Here is a 12,646-nt window from a genome sequence, read left to right as displayed (position 1 = left end):
GCAGAAAAGCTGCTTCTGTCCTTACATTGCTCTCTTTGGTTTGGCTGCTACACAAGATGTAAAACTTCAATATCACCACCAGCTAAAAATTCATACTCATCTTGGTAACCTCATGGAAAACCACAAAAGGCACACTTTTTCCAGAGAGTCCCACAATAAAGTGGGATGACAGGACACTTTCCAACCAGGCCACTAGCAGGCCAGGCAGATCAGAAAAATAACAAGTGAATTTACTTTTACTGTCCAACAGCACAGAGAAAACAGTTAAATCCTAAAGCTATTTTCTAACATTGTTTCAGCTATAATACAGGGAGACATTATTAACATCATAAGTAAAGAACTGTCACTATTGATGTGCCATCCTTACCCCAACAACATTCCTTTGAGACATGGGGCTGGAAAGGAGAGTCTAGAATTTGACAGCAAACAGGAAAATAAGGAAAAATGGCCTAGAAATTCAATCAATAAGATAAAAGCATCCTTCAGCTATGTAGCGACCAGGAGATCCTTTCAACAGTTTGTAAAGAATATAAAAAGAGTTCTCACCCTCCAGGGGATCCCTGGTGAGTCCCAGCTGGCTGATAATGTAACGAGGAATGTCACATTTAATTCCTTGCCCTTCCTTGGCATGGCCTTCTGCAGCTTCCAACAAATGGTAGAACTCTTCAGGATCAAACTCCTACAGCAAAGCAGTGAGAGACACAGAGAGCAGTAAATGATGCAGCTTTACAATTATGAAAGGTTTCTCCTCCACAGAGGGGAATCCTCAGGAACATCCAAAGGTAATTCAGGGCTCAACAGTGATGCAGAACATTTCCAGTTACATCAAGTAAGGCAATGCTTCCCACTCTGCTCTGCAAAACCAACAGACAGGTACATCCCATGGGGTGTCCATGGGTTCAGATTTGAAAATCCAAACAGAACAAGGACTGTAGGGACTTTCTACAAACCAAACCAAAACTTTCAAAAGCTCTTGTTAACACAAGTGACAAGTGTGGACACAATTCCCAGTTCTGTCCCATTGCGACGTGGCAGGGAAAGGTCTGGGATGAGAACTGCGGTACCACCTTCTGCCACCTCCATCTGACCGGTGAGTTTACCCAAGATGAGCCTTTCCTGCTGTCAGATGTCACTTCTGATCAAGCCATACACCCACCCAATCCTGTCACTGTCCTAACCTCAGCAATTGCTAATAAAATTATAAATCAAACAGCTTTCTTCATAAGAAGTACTGCTGCCCTATTTGTTGTACTCTACAGTACAGGATCACTTCAGCAACTCAGTCTTGGTGCATGTGATCTCTGAGGCCAGAAAAGGTTAGAGAAGGTGTGATCTCTTGCACTGGACTAAGAGATAAAGTAGGAGACAAAAGACAAGCTTAGAGCAGCAGCAGCACTCTGCTTAGAAACAAGTTCACCAGTTAACTTTAGCTCTCCCCCTACAAACCTCATCGTTCACCAGCAATGAGCAGCTTCGCCAACATTCTTCAAAAATTTTCCAGTGAAAGGGGAGAGTGAAAGGGGAAGAGTTTCAGCAAACAGCTGAGCATGCAGAGATAACAGTGAGGGCATCAGTAAAGAACTGGTGTGTGGTCTGCAACGTAAGAGAAAAAGAGCACAGAACTGCAAACAAGAAAAGGAAATTAGAGCTTGTAATGATGTGAAGAGACTTGAACAGAGAACAGATGCACTTTTCCATGACTGCTCCAAGCAATGCTCTTTGGATAGATGCTGTCACCAAAGACTGCAACAATGTGAGAAACAAAGTTCCTTCCCAACTCCTCTGGAAAAGGATTAATCAACAGTCTCAGAAGTGGCAGAGGGCAGGAGCCAGAGCAGAGAAGACCACAGAGAGATTGTCACCAGAATGCAGAGAAAGGGATGATGGAGCCAAGGAAAGGATTCTTGAGGTACAACTGCAGGTCATTAATTGGTGAGTAAAAGAGGAAAAAAACTATTTGGTGACAAAAAACCCCAAACATACAAAACATTAAGGAACTATATAAATTCCAGTTCTGACTTCTTTATGGTAGGTTTAATCATTTGAATACAGAAGAATGAACCCTACTAAAGGGGTAGAAATGGAAGAATAAACTGAAAAAAAATTAAATACTTTTTCCCAAAGTATTTCAGAGATGCACAAACCACATCATTATTTTCCTGAAGACCCAGAGATTGTCTCTGCCAATAAACATTTCATAGTCCAACAGGTAATGCAAAGACAGAAGCCAAATGGCTGAACTTTAGAATACCTAAATGCTTTTGACTGCATTAAAACAATCAGAACCATCACAAGCACTGTCTGTATGGACATTTAGTTCACTTACAAGGAAGAAAGAAGAATGAGCTGTGTTACTGAAGTTAACCTTAATATTAAATAGTAGAAAAACTTTTTCTAAATTCACACGTAATTGAAGCCAAAGGCTGAATTACAAAAAAGTATGTTAAAAATAAAAATTAGTATTAGTTCTCAAAAACTACTTAAACAGTTGACTATCCATTATTGTATGTCTTGTTTTATGGTACAAAAGGGACATTAAGTATTTAATTCTTCACATCACCAGATCAAAATACATATTTGGGAAAAAAATTGCTAGAAAGACAATGCAGTTGGAAAAAAACAGGTAAGACTAACCCCCACAGATCCAAATATTATTTCTACACTTTGGAGTCTGGCCACCTCATTGTCAAGGTTGTCACTACACACTTCAGAATTCATTACTCAAATCTCAATGACTTTGCTGCTTCCACCTGCTCTCACTCTCCCTTTGCAAGGCATCAGGTGGAGAAGACACAGAAGAACCTGGAGACTTGTTGATTTGCAGCTAAGAGCTGCCTTGAGTTTGGAACTCTTTGCAGGTACAGACATGGGTTCACAAGGCTTTCTGAGGTTCCAGGTTTTTCTAGTGATGAGTGCACACAAGCAAAAATGACAATGGTGAATGCAGCGAATAAAAACACAGTGAGTTTAAATTTATCTCCTTTCTCCACTGTCTTCACTTCTAAAATGATTTTGAAGAAGTGCTGGAAGATAGGTGGGAGTCACAAAAACTCATATAAATCACATGGTTTGAAAACCAAGGAATTCCCAGTTTGAATGGAGTTGTGCCCAGGATTTTCAGTGCAGTCTGGTGAAGATTTCTTGAATCAGTAAGTGAAGGTATCTGTCCTGCTGGCTGTGCAAGCCAACTTCTTCACTGACAGTGGCCTTCCTTGCACTGCAGGATTCCCAGCAAAGTGATCCATCTGACAGCTGTGGAGGAGGAATAAGGAACCCTCCAAAGTCTACTGGGCCTCAGAACTTCTGCAGGTGTTTACAAAACTGGTACCATTGATAAGACTGGACCACTCTTGTCTGCTTTGTCAAAGAAAGCTCCACAGAACTCATTCATCTCCCAGTGACTCCAGGGCTAAAAGTTATTCATGGACACACTGGCCACAACACAACCCACCACACATTTAACTGTGCTTTTATAGCTAGCCACATATTCCTAAACCTGCCAACTTCTCTGATGTCTCAAACACCTGTAGCATCTCTCTCACTTTTATGTCCAGAAAGAACCACCATGATTGTGCTCCAACACACCAAGCAATTTCATCCTGCCTGTTTCCACTGTAGGTTTGTGACACCTCCCAATTTGTGGTAACTTCCCAACATTCTCGCTAATTTTTCACCATCCTTTTGAAATACAGTCACTGAACTGAACCCTTTCAATTGTGTACACCTCTTTCTGTATATATTGAAGGTTTAAATTAACCCTTTTGCTATGGCATGGCAGTAAGAATACAGGTGTTCAAGCTGCTTCTCCACCATAGCAAGAAAATACCTTTGTAGTTGCAGAACTTCGGGACACAGTGGCCTATTTCACTGGAATTATCTAAACAATTTTCAAAATTTTCTAGCATTAAGTTAAAAAGAAATGCATATTATTATTATTATTATTATTATTATTATTATTATTAGCCAAATTAAGTTGTTAAGAAAGGAGTAAGACTTGCTTTTGCTTGTAATCCAATAGCACCAAATAGGATTTCAAACCCAGGCTCCCAAATCTCCTTGGATCTCACACGGGTGCATCCCACTCTGTGGCCACAGCTGGAAAACCTGACACCAGGTTTCACCAATTGCTGGGGCTACAGGAAGGCTTTGAGTCCCAGAGCTCCAGCACCATTTCTGTCATGGCAGTGAACATCTTCCTTAGGGACAGCTCTTCCTTAGCACAGCGTTCTGGACACTGGGCACACCCCAAACAGACATTTACAGGCTCTCTGCAGTATCTAGAACAACATGAAGAACATCCAGTGGCATCAAGTAACATGAAATCAGGTTGATAGTTACATTTGGCCCCTCAGCCATAAACTTCATACTAAAATATAATTTAGCTGCTGATGCAGCTGACAATCCATTGGAGAACTACTTCTATATTAATGGAGAAGCCACTTAGTAGTTTGGGGTTTTTTTTGAAATATCAATTTATTTTTCATCAATGTTTTAATGAGTATTTAAAGGTTTCTTTTGAAGGCTTTGTGTCCCTTATCTCCTCAAGTGCACAGCACTCTTTAGATCCTGCACAGCCCCTCCCAGGCCTGCACTCACCAGGCACTCGAGCAGCCGAGCTGGCCGGGCGATGATAATCATCAGCTTCTTCACAAGCTGGGTAACGAAGGCAACCTCGGAGCTCTCGGATCTCTCGTGGGCCTGTGGAGAGCAGAACAGCACATCATGGTCCCAGCACTGAACTCTCAGTTTCTGTCTGTCAGATGCTGAACGCTGTCACCAGCTCAGGAACCAATTCAGCAGCAAAAGCACGGCTGAGTCAGGGCAGGCTGAGCTCAGCTCGCTCAGGGATGCCAAGGTACACATGACTTTTCCATTCCAACTGACTCCCAGTAGCATGCCAGAGAGATTTCAAAGGCTCTATGCACATTATGTCACCTATGAATTATAATAGAAACAATGGGGGCTTAGTTTATTTTTTAAAATGCAAAGAGAAGTACTGATTTTTTTCAATTTTACCTTCCACACAACACTGATGTCTAGGCAATCACTAACAGACACATTTCTGAGCTTCACTTTCAGCTAGAATTTGAACTAGAATTTCTCATCACCAAGAAAAACTCAGTTTCTCTTTTTTCAGTTTCATCAATCCTGTTGAATAACTCCAGCATTGCATTGCATGTTATGTAGGACCAAGCAGATAAGCAAAGAAAAGACCACATAAAAACTTAATTCAGAGGATTTAGTCCTGTTTGTTACTTCACCAGATTTCAGTAGAAATTCAAGTCTTAGTTTCAAGATTTATGTGTGTATTTGTGTGATGGGATGTCTTTTTACAACAGCAAACATACCAAAACAATAATAATTTTTTTAAAAAGAGCAACAAAAACCCCTCAGAAATTACCCTTCTTTTGATGAAGCACACAATGGCTACATGATGAGTCTTGGAGCAGAAATATAATAGTATTTCATTGCAGCCTGATAAGAAAAAGGTTCCAAATGCATGTAGAACTCTGAAACAAAGCACAGCTATTTTTTCCCAAGGTCTAAAATTTGTGCTTTAACACAGACACCAATATAGAGTCCAGAACTTAATGAATGAGCTTTTGCTGGCAATGAGCCAGTTACTTATAAGAGCGATACTTTATCAACAACAGTGCAAGCAGCAATAAACGAAAAGGTTCATTTAGCATTGTCCATTAGAATCACCTAACAAAAAAACATTTTTATATGTCTTTATATGTCTGAGAAGTCAAGTCACCCTGGTGACCACCTAAAAAGAGCAGTACAAACACAGGGAGCAGAAATTCAGAACTAGAAATATACAAGCAGCATTTTAAGTAACACATCTCTGATACTTTGCTGCCTAGTAAAAAATATTAAAAAGGTTCATTATTTCTCATTTTGACACCAGTCAGAATAGAAATGTTCACTGTCTCCTTCTGCACTGATTAGCATAGGCTAGAATTTTAACCTTGAAGAGAATGATGTACCTGCTAGTTCATTATCTAAAAACAACATCAGAGGTCTTTCCTGGCTATAGGGTCGTAAAAATAAGATTATTTTGGAAATATTGAAGTAAGTTGCAATTTCTTTTCCTTATTAAAAGATTTTTTTAGATTATAAAATAGAAAACAATCACAATGAAAATGATACTCACTTTGTATCCTCTAATGCATTATGCAAACTTTTAAGTTACAATATGAATTTTACAAAGAAATAAATGCTTTCATATTTTAAAAGCCATTCCAGATCACCAAGGGTTAGCTGCACTGAAATGAATAGATAAAGCATCAACAATTTTGTATTATTTTTAATTTGAGCCATGCAATTGGAAAGTAGTTTCCTCCCCCCTACATAGGTTATATTATGCAAAAAATGTAATATATTCATCATTTTGCATCCATTTATACTGTTAAAGAGAACTTAGTCTTTTAAATCAAGTCCTTTTGTTTTCTCCTTTTCTCATTTATGACAATTCAGGCAAATTAATTTAAAAATGCAGCTAGTTTAATCAGGTGTCTGTTTTGAAAATGAAAAGCTAGACCATGACTGCCAAATGATACAGAAAAGCAAAAGGAAAAAGAAAAAAAAGCATTTACGAAACCCAAACACAACTTGTAACAGCCACTCAGCCATCATCTCTGCACAGCGCTGCTCTTCCAAGATCCTCAGTGAAACTGCTTCCTCTTCTTCCCTCCTCACACAGGACAGCCTGGACATCCCTGCAGACTTCTTGTTCCCAGAGTGTCCCAGGGAGCCGGGACAGGAGGTTTGTGCAGCCGGGCACTGCCTGAGCCAGGTGCCAGCTGTGCCAGCTCAGCAGCGCGTCCCCAGGACCCCGCGCTGGTCCCCGGGCTGCTGGTGCCATCCCAGGGCTCCCCTCCTTCCCTCCCTCCCTCCCTCCCTCCCAAGGAGGGCTTTGGGCAGAGGCTGATGCCATTCCTGCACACACTGCCAGTGACACGTGTACAGGAGGTAATTTACAAACCGATTCCCTCATCTGAAAGACCCATCCGTCACTAACTGTGGCTGCTGGGGCATGAAATTAAAATCACTGTCCTCCCCTGGGGTTCAGCAGGACCAATAACTGGGATATGCAAGTCACAACGCTGTAATTGAGCTAACAGACTGATGGAAACCAAAACAATAGACCTGCAAAGCCAAGGACTGATAAATTTACACTCAGGCTCTTACTAAGAAAGCAACCCCAATCAGAACATCCATTTGCCAATATGCAGCATCAGTCACTGCTGGAGAATACTCACAGCCTCCCCTGCTCCTTTTGTTCCACACACAGAAACACCTGTAATCCTTCACCTTCCTGCCCAACTGGCTACACCTAGGCAACAGTCATCAGACTTCTGGTGGCTACTTCTGCCTTACTGATTCAGCCAAGTAATGACTGACTATAACCTTTTGTTCATCAGTAACCTGAGATTCTAACCCATGGTAACAGATAAAGAACTGAATGTCACACATTCTTTTTTATATCAGTGCTTTATCTTATTTTTTTGTACTTCTACTTTCATGTGAAGTGTAGCATTCAAGTTCATGTTTTCCAAGATGAAGAAAATCTCTTAAATTCATTTTTCCTTCATGATTATTTCAACGATGCGATAAGTTCTCCTGGCTAAAAAACAGTATTTCATGCTCCAAACAAGGGAAAAGATCTCATTTGCCATAGCTAATGAGATTTGTTGGCATGTTATTACAAAAGCTGGGATCTAAAAATCTTCCAAAAGCTTTCTGGTTTGGTGCATTTAAACAGCTCATTATTTGCATACCCAAACAGTCTGCTTTACATTTTTACTCAAACTACAGTATATTAAATCAAGTTTCCTTTTTATGGTTTGAAATGCTGTGCAAGTTTAGTTTGTTACCAGGTATCAGAATCGACACTTTAAAAAGAATTTTAAAGAGAGAGAATCCATTCTTTCACAGTAAAATTGTAAGAAAATCTGTGAATATTTCTGCCACTTTCTGGCCTCATTATTCACCAAGAAAGCATCTTTGCAATCTTTCAGTATGTTATAAAAATATGCCATAAAACTGCATAACCTACTACACAGACCATACAACTCCCAAGTTGAACAGCTCTTTGAATTACCTTCTAATTGGTATTATTTATGTATCTATTATTTTGATACTTTGCAACCTAAGCAAAGGTTAAGATCCTGCCATCAAATTTGGAATAGCTTAAACTTGACTCTAGAATGTCCTGTGTTTCAGGTGAGTCCTCCAAAAGAAATAGTTTCCCAATTTCTATATATTTTGACGAAAATGTCCCAATTATTTCCTTGCAGAATGCAGTCTGAAGGGCAAAGCATAGATTAGGCAAGCAGAGGAAAAAATACCTTTTAAATATTAAAATTTAAAAGATAAGCTAGGGAAAAGAAAAAGCAATAGGAAAAAAAACAAATAAGAAAGATGTGGAATGAAGCCTTTGGCTTTCCTCCGATATCTTTAATGTCTGTTCTCTTCCTTCCCAGCCTGTTTTGCCTCCCTTGCCTCTCTAAACTTTCCTTTTAATCACCTCTAGCCCACCTTACTTCCCAGAGTAAATCAATCAAACTGAAGAGCTGACCCTTCTCTCGCCCCCTCTCTGCAGAGGATGCTAAGGAGGGAGAGGGCAAAGAAAGCCCCAAATGTCAATTCCTGAACATGCTCAGAGATGACCAGTGTTATCTCCTCTAACCACAGCTCAATGACGCCTCTCCCAGTATTTCAGAGCAGCAGGATAATGCCTGCAGGATCAAGGGGGAAGGGACATTTAAGAAGTATATTTTGAGGATTTGTTCTAAGGAAAAGGGGAGAAAAGGAAAAAGCTGATTTATTTGGCCCACACCTCCTCCAAGACCCTGATTAACCTCTTCAGGCCAGAAGACAGGGCTGAAAATGCAGACTGGAAGCAGCCAGCCCTAATTTATGGCTCTCTCAGCTCCTTATGGTGTAAGAAATCACTGTCCACACACAGAAGAGGAAAGTCAGGGAGAGGGAGAATTTCAGGCTCCAAGGATCTGCTACCAGAAGCAGTAAAACAGAGTGTAGTCCCCCTGTGCCCCTGAAACGTAAGGGATTTTGCTGAGCATACAAAGTCACTTTTAATGAAACTTTCCAACCTCCAAACCATCACCCAGAGAGGCCTGATCCCTTATTTCACAGCTGACACGTGCAAACACTCTGCTTCCAGACTCTGGAGATACAAGGGGGATCCACAAGTGGTTACTGATATCCTATAGGCAGACAATCATATAGTCTCCTCCAAAGATACTCCCTACCTCTCTTGGTCTGTCAAAATTATATTCCCCATCCAAACAGAACACCACAGATCCAAACATGACTCATTTTTCTCTCAAACATAACAAATACCAGAAAAATTAGAGCTACACTTATATAAATAGGGTAGCCAAGAAATTTAGCTGATACAAGGGAAGTTCTTGTAGCTTCCACAAAACTTTTTAACACAATAATTGTATATTAATATAGTATTTCTACTCATCTGCCTTTTTCTAATATCTGAAAAGAGTGGCAGAGGGACACAAGTTACTGCAATTCATGCCACTGGGTTGGCAAACTGATCAATAAAGATAAAATAAAATTAAAATCATAACAGAAAACAAAGTATTTCAGACGTTCTGTTCCCAGGTGCCTCTGTAATATTTGCTATCTGAGAATGCAATCTTTATAAAACCTGTTTTTTCAGCTTGCTGTGTCATTAAAGCAGAGGATTAGGAAGATATTCCTAAACAGAGGTCTGGACCCAGCCACTGGCAATAGCACCGACTCTTCACAACAGTTATAGCACAAATTCTAAGAGATGTTTGAAATTTAATATTGTTCTCATTTTAAAGGGAAAGAACAATTTTTAATGAGTAGCTGAAGCATACTGGGAATGCATTAAAATAACGCCCCCTTGTGTATTTTCATATGCTTTGAATGCCATAAAACACATCCAAGTACTAAAAACCCACAACTGCATTAAGTTCAGCTCAAGAAAATCTTTTGTGAAAAATTTACAGCAACACTAATAACTATGGTGTTTTCACTTCTTGAAGGTACTATTGTAATTAATAAATCTTTCAGAGTCCTGAAGTTCATGAGAAAAGATTTCAGTCATTTTGTTCATCTGAATAAACCAAATTTTCATAAATGGTAAAGACTGCCTTTGACGTACTCATATTTACATTTAATTTCTATACAAACAAAGTTCACAGGTGAAATGATTTACTCAAATCCACCCACACTAGATCAAGAGGAGACTGGAACATCTCAGATGTCCTGACACCCCCCACCTGCTGCCCCTCCCCTGGAATCCACAGTGTCTCTCCTAAAATCAAAGCTCTGGCTTATTGGTTAAAGTTTCAATCAAAATAATATATTCTACTTTCCAGAGGGCACTTACATCCTGGAGAAGTTTCTCTAAGTTTTCCTGCAGCTCATAAAAGTACCGAGAAGTAATAAGACCTTCACGTGATTTATCTAGGCAATCTCTGGCCAGTTCAATAACTTGATGATGAATGAAACTCAGGACCCCATCCGCTAATTGCAGCACGTTCTCTGGAGCATTCGAGGCAATAAACTCAGCCAGCCGCTCTTCCATCTGTGCCGTGGCCTAAAAGTGCAGAATAAAGAGAAATTACTCCTGAATTTTACTAACACAGACCTTAAAGCATAAACAAGTAGGGTGCTAAAGTAATATTTGCAATACCAAATTGCACGAGGCTTAAAAAATATTCCAAAATACAGTAGCGTTTTCTGAGAACAAGGACAGCACATCAGAGGCAAAAGTTACGTTCACATGAGCAAACAACAAAAATTAATCAAAACACGCTTTCTGAAAATGTAAATGACCATAAAAATATCTTGGTCCTGAGGCTGTATTCCTCCCTGGGTCCCCAAAGTAAGGATGTAAGTTGTGAGGAAGTTTTCAGAACTTTTAGACAAGACTGAAAATCATTGCCCCAGGCAATAAACACACGGCATTTCTATCACTATAAGCCCTGATATCCTGTCTCCAGAGAAACATCTATTTTTGCTGGTGCTGGAACAGGAAGGAATGGCCATATCGACAGCTGTGGGATACACAATCTTCTACACTCATTTCAATCAGATTTTAACTTTTAACTTGCTTCCACAGGTTTCAATATTCAGCTGTTTGAAAAGCCAAGGCATGACTCTTCTTTTCACTCTCATGAGAATTTCTCATGCCAATAGAAGACATCAGAAATTTAGCAAATATTAAATACATATATAAAAAAAATCAGCCTTTTCCATCCTAATCTCTATGTATACTATATCTATTTCTTCTACTGCAGAATTAACATATGAAGATGAAGAGGCAGCTTCAAACTCTCAGCAAACTGCACTGCTTGCAAATGGGATGTAAGAGCTGGGCTCCTTCTCCAACCAGTACTACAAACTAATTCTGAGCTTGGACACAAGTTCATTGAATGCATTATTAAAAAAGTGATTCTTTACCTTTGGAAACCTTTCTTTGTACACATGATTCATCATGATTATTTCACTGTCAAAGGAAACTGGAGAGCGACCAGGGCTAGAGGAGAAAAGGAATCATGTTATCATTTACAGATATCACACCGAAACTCTTCAAAACCAGTGCTGACCATTATGCTGTCACATTGACAGCAGCCCTTCCAAAGCTCTGAGTTCACTTCAGTCACGTGCAGATGCTGAACTTCAGAGAAGATCCTGGCAAGCAGCAACTGCTGACGTCCCTGTCCCCACATGGGCTCTGGCAGAAACCCCCCTATTTCATTTCCAGTGAATGCAAACCCTAACACAGAAGTTTGTAAAAGCCCAGTGCATTTATTGCAGATATATTTGCTATTCCCCTCAATCTGTGACTGCCCTCCATGGCAGCTGGAGCAGCCCTGCTCCAAAAGAAATCCCAGTGAGCTCTGGAGTCTCCAGCACCAGAAGGGAGCAGAGCAATAGAAGTAAGGAAGTTGAGATGATTTGTTTTCCTTTGTCTGAAGGATACTGCATGAGCACTCTTATTCATCTAAATCTTACATATAAAATAAATCCCACAGGCAACAGAGTACTTTTATGAAAGCTGCACTCCCTTGATGCACATTACACCATGGATCCGTATGCATCTATGCATAGGTTAGCAAGAAACTTTAAGGCACTCCAAAAAACCAGGACACTAAATCTTGACAAGCTGCATTTATATTACTGTTTGGGTGGTTTTTTTTTTTAAAGAAGGGTTGCATCTCGTTTCATCACATCTGATGGTATGCAGGGCTCTGACTCACTCTGCCACCGAGGACGGCGGGATGAGGTAATGCAGATAATCCCCAGCTACAGATCGCCTGCAGCAGCCCCAGCTGCTTCTCCAGCTACCTTGTTTCAACGTTCAAGACAAGCAGGGGCTTCAATTATTTGGCATCTTACGTGATCATTGTCGTTATGTTTTTAAAAGTATTAAATACTGCTAAAAATACTCTGTGTCACAAGATACGGATTTATCTTGAATGCGTTCAAACATTTCAAACGTTCTAGTGAAGGATGAAATGGATCTCTCTAAATGGAATAAATGCATTTTAAACTTGGAATTCATTACAGTTACTACCTTGCTGCTAACCCATTTAGAGCAAAAACATTCTTTTGGCAACATATATTA

The 12,646-nt window shown here is 39.9% G+C and overlaps 1 protein-coding gene across 13 annotated transcripts in view; it reads right to left on the bottom strand.

Moving 5' to 3' along the window:
* MAST2 (microtubule associated serine/threonine kinase 2) overlaps window positions 1-12,646 on the bottom strand; it is a 167,328-nt gene that overhangs the window by 29,985 nt on the left and 124,697 nt on the right. For all 13 annotated transcript variants that reach the window (XM_019007671.2, XM_033516480.1, XM_033516479.1 and 10 more), the window contains 4 exons: window positions 11,479-11,554; window positions 10,403-10,612; window positions 4,597-4,698; window positions 547-679 (listed from right to left, as the gene is read on the bottom strand). In XM_019007671.2, the coding sequence (XP_018863216.2) occupies window positions 547-679; window positions 4,597-4,698; window positions 10,403-10,612; window positions 11,479-11,554 (521 nt within the window). The remainder of the gene's footprint in view (window positions 1-546; window positions 680-4,596; window positions 4,699-10,402; window positions 10,613-11,478; window positions 11,555-12,646) is intronic.

This window comes from Parus major, chromosome 8, assembly GCF_001522545.3.
Source record: "Parus major isolate Abel chromosome 8, Parus_major1.1, whole genome shotgun sequence".
Lineage (NCBI taxonomy): Eukaryota > Metazoa > Chordata > Aves > Passeriformes > Paridae > Parus > Parus major.
Note: the sequence above shows the minus strand (reverse complement) of the source record. Positions and strands in the feature narration are given on the sequence as shown.